General features: G+C 32.3%; 1 protein-coding gene across 1 annotated transcript; it reads right to left on the bottom strand.

Moving 5' to 3' along the window:
• Window positions 1-386: 386 nt before the first annotated feature.
• On the bottom strand, window positions 387-6,341 carry PPDPFL (pancreatic progenitor cell differentiation and proliferation factor like). The gene is made up of 5 exons (XM_074278117.1): window positions 6,047-6,341; window positions 5,641-5,743; window positions 3,757-3,834; window positions 3,559-3,658; window positions 387-2,249 (listed from the first exon to the last, which is right to left on the bottom strand). Exons 2-5 carry the CDS (start codon window positions 5,693-5,695, stop codon window positions 2,237-2,239), a joined length of 246 nt encoding a protein of 81 aa, XP_074134218.1. The 5' UTR covers window positions 5,696-5,743; window positions 6,047-6,341; the 3' UTR covers window positions 387-2,236.
• Window positions 6,342-11,686: the final 5,345 nt, after the last annotated feature.

Below are 11,686 nucleotides of genomic sequence, written 5' to 3'. Positions count from 1 at the left end.
TGAGAGTTTACTTCATACAATAAATAGTTGTTGAATAATTAATTGAATGAATTACATGAACACTTTTTAAGTTAACCCAAGAAATTCCTTTCACTTTCAATCAGTGTTATATATTCTCCACATCTCCACCTTATCTGCCCCCCCCCAAAAAAAAGAATTAAAAAGAACCATGTTGTAGTATATAAAGTGTTGGACTTTGAATCAGGAAGATCTAATTTCAAATTTGACTTGCTCTGTGCTCTATGTGCCTCAGTTTCCTTATCTGTGAAAAAAAAGAGTACTTATTCTATTATCCCTTCCAGCTTAGAATTCATCTTGGAATCTGTGATCCTAAGAATCAGATTTTGATAATGTTAATTTTTTTTTCATGACAATAGACACAAAAGTATAATCAGAAAATTACTTTAATTATAAATAATTACACATTTCACAATGAAGAATTTTAACATATAAAATCAGTATGATGTATCATGCACACACAATTATAAAAATTTTTATTCTGCAAAAATTTGATCACATTAAACAAAAGAAATAGAATAACTTTTAAAATTAGCAAACAAAAGTAAAAAGTAGGCTCTACATGATTTCTATATATTTAACAAATAACTCAGCAAGTATTCTGACAACATTTTTCTTTCTATATATATCAAATAGCAAAGAAAAATTAGCAGAAACTCATTTGATTTATTTGTAGATTTTTCTCCCTAAAATTACTACACAAAAAAATTAATTCCAATACTAAATAAAAACAAACAAAATCATTAATAAGAAAAACCTTTCTACTGTCTTACAACATAAGGCACGATTACCATAATTTGTATTTTAGACACAAACAAAGCGAGGTAAGGACTGCCTAAATATGGCCTCTGTCTCTCAAAATGCACCCACACATGCAAGGTAAAGTAGACATTCCTCGCAATTACCCAAAAGATTCCAGACAAAAAGTACAATTTCAGTACAATTGCTTTAATTTATATAGATCTTAGCAAAAAAAAAAAAACAAACAAACAAAAAAAAAAAAACCAGCCAAAAACGTAAATTAATCAATCACTCAGCAAGCGTTTATTAAATATCTACTAAATGCCAGGCAGACACTACACTAGCCTCTAGCAATACAGATAAAAGCACACGTCTCTGCCTTTAATGTAGTCTACATTCTAAAGGGGAAAACAACATGCTTTATGTATATATAGAATGCATACACACACACACACACACACACACACACAAAACGCAGATACAAGCTAATCTTGTAGGGGAAAGCACTAAGCAGCAGCAGGGGACTAGGAAAGATTTCATGCAAAAGGTGGTCCTTTAAGTTAAGCACTGAAGGAAACCAACGATTCCAAGGGGCAGAGACTAGGAAAGAGAGCATTTAAAGCATGGGAACAGCCATTGCATATGGGATGATAGACTCAATTTTCTCCCTCACTTAGTGATAGGCAAATGGCATTCTCTCTGTGGATGCAGAAATGAATGATTTAGCCTATGAATTTGGTCACGATAGATCGCCACTTCAGATATCACTATCCAGCGACGAAATGAATGACTGCCTCAACTTACCTCAACTAGACAAATTTGGTACTAGGCAAAGGGAGAGTTTTATGTATTGTAAAGAAAGTTTTCAAATACAAAATTGTATGCACAAGAATGTATTGACATCTCTTCTGTGTGAGTGAAGTTCCCAAAATATCTGACCTTCTTTGAAAGATCTTCCAGATGGATATAATGAGCATTATTCAAGAAAATCATTTGTTGTGTGGGAGCAGGGATGGGGCACTTGAGTTCATGTAAGCATTAACACTTCAGTCTTAAATTGAGATAAATTGAGAGGAGTCTTTTCCTTAACTTACAATCTAATAAAAACAACCACAAAATCAACCTAAAAGATAATCATATAAATAATCAATAGACAACTTATATGAATTATTATATATAAGGGTATACGTACATACATAATATATACATTTGAAAAGGCACGGTTTAAAAAAGTACACTTCTCAAGGAGGATCACTGTTCTTCATGTTGCTGTTGACATGTTGAGAGACAGCTCAGCACAGAATAAGATGACTTGAATTAACATTGTATCTTCAAATGGCAAAATCTCTTCCAATTGAGGTTTCAAATAGGTTACTGACACCTTGCCATGTATTATGGCCATCTGGAATATCATTAATGTTTAGGAGGGATACAAATGCATTACAGGATACAGGCAGGGGCAGCTTGATTGTTGGAATTAATTATGAATGCTGTTTAAAAAAATAAAATGGAAATTTGAGCTTATTACAAGAACATTGAATGGATTCCAGAGCAAAGTTAGATAGCTGCAAGAGGCACAGGCATAGTTGGCCCTTGGGATATCTTCACTGACAGACAAAGTAAAGTGGTAGGTTGAGAAATCACAAAACTGAATTAAGAAATATACTTGTTTCATGGGAAAAGGATAGGATTTGGAATTCTGATCTAAATTATCCAATATGACACTGATTAAATCACCATTGACTAATCTTTCCCCATATTTCAGTAAATATAGCCAGTCCTTCCAAAGGCATGATTAATTCCAACATACTATAGGCTATCTATACCCTTGTATTTTTAATCATGATACTCACAGACTATCAAAGGATCCATGAATTTGGATGAAAGAAAAAAAGTCTGTGTTTTAACTAATCTCTAACTAAAATATAACATTCCCCTCAATTATGAATTGGGAAAGAATTTATTCTGAGAAGTAATTCACAGACTTTACTATATTGTCAACAGACACAATAGGAGAAAAGAAAAGAAAAAAAATGAAGAATTCCAGTGCTAATCATTGGTCCAATGGGATAAGTTGTGCTTAAATATATTAAATATGTAGACTCCAGTAAAACAATTCAATGAACACAATTTTATTTTGTTTTTCTTTTTTTCTTTTTTTTTTTTTTTGTAGTAAGAAGTATAACATTTAGTAAGCAGAAATCTATAAAAACCAGTATGCCTTATATTCAATACAAATCTAAAAATCAATATCCATAATGATGGTGTAGGGCAAGGAGTGCTAAAGATGGAGACACAGGATCTGAATTTGTATCCCACTTAATACCTGTGTGGCCTTGAGTAAGGTCTTTAACTCCAGTAAGTCTGAATTTTCTCATTTACAAATAAGGGGACAAGACTATATAATACCCAATTATTAAATTAAAATTTTATTATATGATTTGGATTTAGCAGTTTGATTGTAAAAAAATTAGTTATGATTTCTTATATGTTTGTTTCATGGTGGGGGTGATTGTAGCTATTAAAATACCACTTCTCATGGATTTCCCCCAAATTGGTTTGGCTCATGACTACATGGTCATGTGTTTGGAGTTAAGCAAAAGAAGAATAAGGTGATTACCTGGAGGTAAAATGGTGTAAAATTTAGATAATCATAATGACTGAGCATATAACAAATAATGAATCTTCTGTTATATTTTATTTTAAAATATATTGTTGGAGTAAAGGAATAAAGCATACCCTATGTATTCATTTAGTTGGAAAACAAAATTATTACTAGAAAAATTATCTAACACTTACCTATTAATAACCAGATCTTTCTTTTCTATATCTGGGGGAACCGGATCTGAATGGAAAAAGGATTTGAACCACCAGGTTGATTCAGCTGCTTCAGGTAATGCTAGAAAAGTAAGCATAATTATGCTTAGTAGCTGAAGTTTAATGACAAACCAGAGGAGGGGAAATAATACCTATGAGTACTTTGGTTAAATTAATTACCTTGATGGACTTTCTCTGTGTCTGTGAAGTTTAGAGGGTCAGAGCCAGAGAAAGAATTTACTGATGAAATACTGGATTCTGTGAGGGGAAAGATAAAAATATTACTAAAAATAAAAATAATTATATTTACAATGATTAAAATAATGTCATTTAAAAACACTTTAGAAACTTTAAATTCTACCATAAGCATATATATATATATATATATATATATATATATATATATACACATATATATATATAAAATATCTAGTCTAACTCCCTTCATTTTAGAGTGAGGAAACTGAGCTTGAGAGAGATTAATACATGAGGACTAAACATAAGAGGCAGAATTTGAACTCAGATCTTTTGTCTCTAAAGGCAGTACTCTCTCTACTGTATACTATATATATATATATATGCATAAGTAAAATATATGTATATAATACAATGTGTATACTTTATATTTGTATATTATGTTACATATTGATTACTATATATGTCATTAAATATGTATACATTATATTTAGTCATTATGCAACTTACATATTGATCAATACATATGTTATATATAACCTATATATATATATGTTTGTATGTATATGCATACATATCACAAATATTTAGATTACCAACAATTGAAAAATGATTAATCAATCAATAAGAATACATTAAGTGCCTATGTGTTAAACATTACATCAGATATAAATACATATAATGCAGTTCTCTGCATTTTTTCTGTAAAAGTCAAATATCAACTGTTCTACTTTATGGAGTCTATTAAAAGGTGCTATGTATGTGTACATGTATGTAAGTTTTTATGTGAGTACATTCACACTTTGAACATAAAACATGTAGAAAATTTAAGTATACATATATATGTGTATATATATATACACACATATATATGTATACTATGTCTATCTACACACACACACACATATATATATAGAAATGAATTTGAGTATAACTAGATAAGCAGATATATAGACAGATACATGTGTGTATTATGAACATATTGTGGAAAGAGACAGAGGAGAAAGATTGAGAGAGAGAGAGAGAGAGAGAGAGAGAGAGAGAGAGAGAGAGAGAGAGAGAGAGAGAGAGAGAGAGAGAAAGAGAGAGAGAGAGAGAGAGAATAAGAGCTTTGAGTCTATAGGTAGAAGAGGAAAAACAATTTGAAAAATCACAATGTATATTGAAAGTCTATTATAAAGGATACTTCTACATATTGATTCCAAATATAAGTTTATGAACATATTTTCTAAGTTTATTTCCCCATTATGAATACCCAAGGTTTTTGCAGTATAAAAGTCCAAGAAATGTGCATATTATATAATCTAAGAATATTTGTTTTCTTATATTCCCTGAATTATTGAATATTTCCTAATGCCTCATGACCAAATGGAATTGACCTTGGATTTTTAAAAATATTTACCAATGTGATAGAAGAAATAGAAGATTCTGGATAAGCCAAAAAGACTATGGACCTGGTAAAAAGACTGAAGAATTAAGATAGGCTAGATAAGTTTAGCTTAGATAAGTTTAGATAATCTTATTACTAGATTGACTACAAAGTGATGAATTTTTGATTAAAATAATTTTCAAAGATCTTCAACTAGGTCAGAGGGTGGCTGTGATTTGCTCAATAGATTCAATGTTCACATCACCTCATAGTTAATTGATGTACTACTAAATCCTGTCTTAACTGAGGCAGGACAACTAACTAAAAACAACTACTAAAAATAATTTTTTAAAAAAGGATTCTAATTCATGATTTGCCATGTTTTTCCCTTGTCACAGGTACAGACTGCTGTTCTGTCTTGAATTGTGGCATATTATGTTAGACTTTATGTTCCTCACCCACAAAGAAATGATAAACCTATGGTTAGGATGCAGACTTACTTCTGTAATACTGATTTTGGGTCAGCAGGCAGCCAGCTATGGATACAGAAGCCATAGCTATACAAGAAACACAGCACAGTGCTATAAATAGCAAAATGCAAACCTGTAGCAAAAAGAAAAAAAGTCAGAAAATAGATTGTTATTGTTTATCCTTTTAATGTAATTATCATGGATTTTAAGCCAATTAATAAATATTTAAAAGATAATTTAATTGAAAACAATGCAAAAATGTGTTTAACAAACAATTTTTAGTGAAATCAAAGTACCAAATGCAATCAGTAAGGTTGTATTTCTTGAAAGTAGAAAGGAAGATTCCTGATCCTAAACAAATTGTTGTTAATAACTCATCATATTCAAAGAAACACAATAAGAAAAGCACTAACCTGACCCCAGTAGAATTTCTTACCTATTCATGTATTTTCTCCAGCTGCCAAGTTGCTCAGCAGTTTCTACAGAATTTTCAGTATTCAAAAACAACTAAGTTAACTCTGCCCTTTGGAGATCATACACAAGAGTGCTGACTGAGGCAGCTCTTCAGCTGCCCTGTATGTGGGCTAGGACTTTCCACTGATTATATTGGAGAGGCCTGGTTTAAAGTAACCTGAGCTGAGGGTGATTACAGGAAAGATGGCAATCAGCCAGCCAAAGACATAGGACACAGCTTCTCCACCTGTTCTTCGTCCTCCACTCTGGGCAGACCATGCAAATGTGTTGCCATGCAAAATCTAAGCAGGGTTGGCCAATGAAAGAAATGTCCCAGTGCTATTTTTGAATTCTCCTTCCTAAAGGTCAAGCCCAGAAGACATGCTCACACTCAATGATAGTACATATGTGATGAAGGGAATCCATGATCCTTACCCTTATTTCACAATAACCATTAAGAAATTTTAATTTTAAAAGTTGACATAGATAAGACAGCATAGTAATTGAAGGTATATGCAAATCAGATTCAAACAGTATTCAGATCATCATTAAAATAATATTCATGTATCTCTCCTAATTAGAGTAAATCCCATTTACTAATTGCCCTGCCATTCTGCAGACTAATTTACACTGTCAGTCAATTTATATCTCCTCTGTATCATTTTATATGAGAACAAGAGTGGACTGGGAATAGAGAGATAGGGTCCCAAAGAAAATATGTGGGTGGGAGTTAAATTGTCCTGAAAAAAAGACTAGAAAGGACAATGAATTTATTAGTTCAAATTCCAGGTAATCTATATGATCTGCAAAGATTCACAGTATCTCCCCGGTCTCAATTTTCTCATCAGAAACACAAGGGTATTAGATCAGTTTAGGAGTCTCCTACCTCTTTTGGTGTCATGGATTCCTCCTGTAGTGTGATGAACATTATGAAAGTCTCAGACCAATACTTTCAAATATTTGACAGTCATATTCAGTTTCAGATAGAAATTAGTGCATTTTTGTTAAGTCCTTTTTAAAATTACATTTTATTTTTTAACACACATTGCTTTATGAATCATGTTGGGAGAGAAAAATCATAGCAAAAGGGATAAACCATGTCAGAGACAAACACACACACACACACACACACACACACACACACACACACACACACAGAAAAAAAGAAGTGAATGTAGTGTGTGTTGATTTACATTCAGTCTCCTTAATTCTTTTTCTCAATGCAGATGATATTTTCCATCCAAAGTCTATTTGGATTGCTTTGAAACACTGAACCAAGTTTTTCATATTTGATCATTACACATTCTTGCTGATATTGTGTACAGTGTATTCCTGCTTCTGCTTGTTTCATTCAGCATCAGTTTATGTAAATCTTTCCAGGCCTTTCTAAAATCAGCTTGTTCATCATTTTTTTAGGGAACAATAATATTCCATTCTCTTCATATACCACAGCTTACTCAGTCATTCCCCAATTAATGGGCATCTACTAATTTTCAGTTATTTGTTACCACAAAAAGAGCTGCTACAAACATTTTTGAACATGTGGGGCCTTTCCCCTCCTTTATGCTTTTCTTGGGATACATACTAGTAATGGCACTGCTGGGTCAAAGGGAAAGCACAGTTTGATAGCTCTTTGGGTCTAGATTCAGATCTAGTTTCTCCATCTGCCTCTCCAGAATAGTTGAATCATTTCACAATGCCACCAACAAAGCATTACTGTACCAATTTTGCCAGATGCCCTTCAACATTTAATATTATTTTTTCCTGGTATCTTAGCCTATTTAGGATCTCAGAGCTGTTTTAATAAATAGTAATTTAGAGAATTTTTTTTTTTCATATGACCATAGATGGCTTTAATTTTGTCATTTGAAAAGTGTCTATTCATAACTTTTGACTATTTATCAATTTGGGAGTAACTTGTATTCATATAAATTTGACCCAGTTCTTTATATATTTTTGAAATGAGACTTTTATCTGAAATATGGATTGTAAAATTTTTTTCCCAGCTTTGTACTTCTCTTTTAATCTTATTTCTGTTAGGTTTTTTGGTGCAAAAAATAGTTTAATATAATCAAAGTTATCCATTTTACTTTTCATAACGTTCTCTACTTCTTTGGTCACAAATTTCTTCCTTCTCTAAAGATCTGTTAAATTATGACCTTATTTGACCTTATTTTGGCATGAGATGTGAGATGTAGGTATCTGCTGAGTTTCTGACATATTATTTTCCAGTTTTCCCAGCAATTTTTGTCAAATACTGAGTTTTTATTCCAGAAGTTAAAGTTTGGGGGTTTATCAAATACTAGATTGTTATAGGCCTTGATTATTATGTCATGTGTATGTAATATATTCCACTGTTCCATTATTCTATTTCTTAGACAGTACCAAATGGTTTTGATGACTGCTACTTTGTAATATAGTTTTAGGTTTGGTACTGGTAAGCCACCATTCATTAATTCCCTTGAAATTTTTGACCTTTTGTTCTTCCAGATGAATTTTGTTATTATTTTTCCTAATTCTATAAAATAATGTTTTGGCAGTTTTACTGGTGTGGTACTGAGGAAGAATTGTCATTTTTGTATATTAGTTCAGCCTAGCCATGAACAATTGATATTTTTCCACTTGTTTACATCTGACTTTTTGTATGAGAAGTATTTTGTAATTGTTTTCATATAGTTTTTGGGTTTGTCTTGGCTGGAAGACCTTCAAATATTTTTTTTCCTACGGTAATTTTAAATGGAATGTCTCTTTCTATCTCTTGTTGATGGGCATTGCCAGGGATATATAGAAATGCTGTGGGTTTATATTATATCCTGCAACTTTACTTAAAGCTGTGAATTGTTTCCAGTAGGTATTTGGATGATTTCCTAGCATTCTCTAAGTATTTCATCATATCATCTGCAAAGAGTGATGATTTTATTTCCTGATTGCCAATCCTAATTCCTTTAATTTTTTTTCTTTCTTATTGCTAAAGCCAGCATTTTTAGTACAATATTGAATAATAGTAGTGAATATGGGCATCCTTGTTTAGCCTCTTATGTTATTGAGATTAAATCCAGCTTCTCTGCATTACAAATGATGTTTGCTGTATGTTTTAGATAAATACTGCTTTTTATTTTAAGGAAAGCTTCCTTTATCCCTATGTTCTCTAGTCTTTTTAGGAGAAATGGATGCTATATTTTGTCAAAGTTTTTTTCTGCATCAATTGAGATTATCATATATTTTCTGTTTGTTTTATTATTGATATGGTTGCTTATGGTAATAGTTTTCCTGATATTGAACCAGTCCTGCATTCCTGGTATAAATCCCACCTGGTCATAGTGTATTATTCTGCTGATAAATTGCTTTAATATCTTTGCTAATATTTTATTTGAAATTTTAGCATCAATATTCATTAGGGAGAATGCTTTGTGATTTTCTTTATTTTGGCTCATCCTGGTTTAGATATTAGTACCATAGTTGTGTCATAGAAGGAATTTTTACTATACTCAACTGAATGATTAAGTTATTCCTCTTAGAGACAAAATTGATTAAATCACAAGTTCAGACAATGCTAATTCCCCCTCACTTTCCCCCCTCACTTTTAATAATCTTTTGCATATCTTCATGTGAACTACTTTTTTCCATTACATCTCCCCTTTCCTCTTTTTTTCAGTACAGATCTTTTGCCAACCCTAATGCTGTTTTGTTTTAGATATCATTCATATCCCTACCCACAGTCCTTGTGATTTCCCCCACTGGCTGCCCCAGTAGTAGATACAGTTCTCAAGAAAACAGATGTTTTCCCATTTAGGGATGTAAACAGTTTAACCTTTAAATTTTATATATATATATATATATATATATATATATATATATATATATATATATATATACAGAGAGAGAGAGAGAGAGAGAGAGAGAGAGAGAGAGAGAGAGAGAGAGAGAGAGAGAGAGAGAGAGATATTATAGTTTTGTAGTTTTGTAGCTTTACAGTTGGGGTTTTCCTTGTGGGATCTCTTTCCAGAGGTGAATCCTGGATTATTTCAATCAATATTCCCCCTCTGTTTCTAGAATACTGGAACAATTTTATTTAATGATTTCTTAAAGAATTCTATCCAGGCTCTTTTTTTGGTCATGGCATTTAGATAGGCTAATAAATTTTTAAATGTCTGTTCTGGATCTATTTTCCATGTCAGCTGTGTTTCCCATGGGGTAATTCTACTTATTCCCAGTACTTTATAAATTGATGCAGAGTGTGAATTTCTTCCTCTTTGGCATCCATAGCCAATTGCAACCTGAATGTTGTGCCTCTTCCCCTTCAAACTCAGTTAAGAAATGTTTTGTTGTTGTTGTTGTTGTTGTTGTTTTTTCCTGTCTTTATTGCATGTTGGCATTGCTAACTATGATCACTTTGGAGTGTGTATATGTGTGTGTGTGTGTGTTTGAATGTATATGATTGCATGCATGGGGCCCAGTTTGAAACTAAGAATACTGATATGCAGACAGCAGTTCTTTCTATACTGCACTTGGGTAGAGAGTGCCATTCAATTTGTAGGTTATTAACAGCAGGACAAAGTCATCATGGCATTCCTTAGCCTTGGGACTCAGAAAGAGTGAGAACCAGTTTAAGGAATATGTGACAAGCTTTCTATCTACCAATTATTGAATCATTGCATAGCACTTTACATAAACTACAGATGTGATCCACACAGTAGCTTTATGGGTAAGTGCTATTATTATCTCTTATTAACAAAGCTAAAACAGGTTAAGAGGCTTCTCAGGGTATCAGAGAGAGGAAGTGTTAAAGACAACATTTAGACTCAGGTCTTTTTGATTAAAACAGAATGTTTAATATCCATTATACTACCTAGCTATTTCCCAGCAATCCACAGTTCTACTGTAGCCATTTAGTATCCACAATCCTACTGTAGTCATTCAGTGAGTAACTGGGTCACTAGGACCAAAGTGCTGCTTCCATCTATATTTGCAGTGATAGTAACACACAGTTTTTTGTGGAGTCCCCACATGTGCTTAGAGCACAGTGGATAAAGTGCCAGGCTTGGAAGCAGCAAGACTCATCTTCCTGGATTCAAATCTGGCCTTAGACATATATTAGCTGTGTGACTTTGGTCAAGTCACTTGACCTTGCTTTCTTCAGTTTCCTCATTTGTAAAATAATCTGGGGAAAATGGCAAACCACTATCATAGCTTTACCAGGAAAATCCCAAATGAAGTTACAAAGAATCAGACATAACTCATGAACAATATATGTGATTGGCATGATACTTGGGAATAAAGACTATTTTAAAAATACAAAATATATTTTCTGCACTCTATGGATTATGAGGTAGAGCTAGGACTATATGAAAAGATCATGGAATCCAACAGCTTTGTTTAATGGGTCAGAAAACTGAGGCTTAATGAGGTTACTAACTGACTTGTCCAAAGTAACTCAGAGCAAGGATATGAACCTAGATCTTATCTCGAAATTCACTGCTATTTCCATCATACTGCATTATCACAATAACTTTTAAGAATAAGGCCCTTTAAAAGTTTTTATAAATATTTTATTATAAATCATTGTAAATATAATATAAAGTTTTTATAAATATTTTCCTTAAAGTAGCCCTGGATTAGATCA

The sequence above is a fragment of the Sminthopsis crassicaudata genome, chromosome 1 (assembly GCF_048593235.1).
Source record: "Sminthopsis crassicaudata isolate SCR6 chromosome 1, ASM4859323v1, whole genome shotgun sequence".
Classification (NCBI taxonomy): domain Eukaryota; kingdom Metazoa; phylum Chordata; class Mammalia; order Dasyuromorphia; family Dasyuridae; genus Sminthopsis; species Sminthopsis crassicaudata.
Note: the sequence above shows the minus strand (reverse complement) of the source record. Positions and strands in the feature narration are given on the sequence as shown.

Excerpts from the sequence above, each read along its gene's own strand:
- PPDPFL (XM_074278117.1), bottom strand. The coding sequence starts at position 5,695 with ATGGCTTCTGTATCCATAGCTGGCTGCCTGCTGACCCAAAATCAGTAT. Across the intron at positions 3,835-5,640 it reads CCAAAATCAGTATTACAGAA|AATCCAGTATTTCATCAGTA; the intron begins GTAAGTCTGCAT and ends TTCCCCTCACAG. Across the intron at positions 3,659-3,756 it reads CACAGAGAAAGTCCATCAAG|CATTACCTGAAGCAGCTGAA; the intron begins GTAATTAATTTA and ends TTACTTTTCTAG.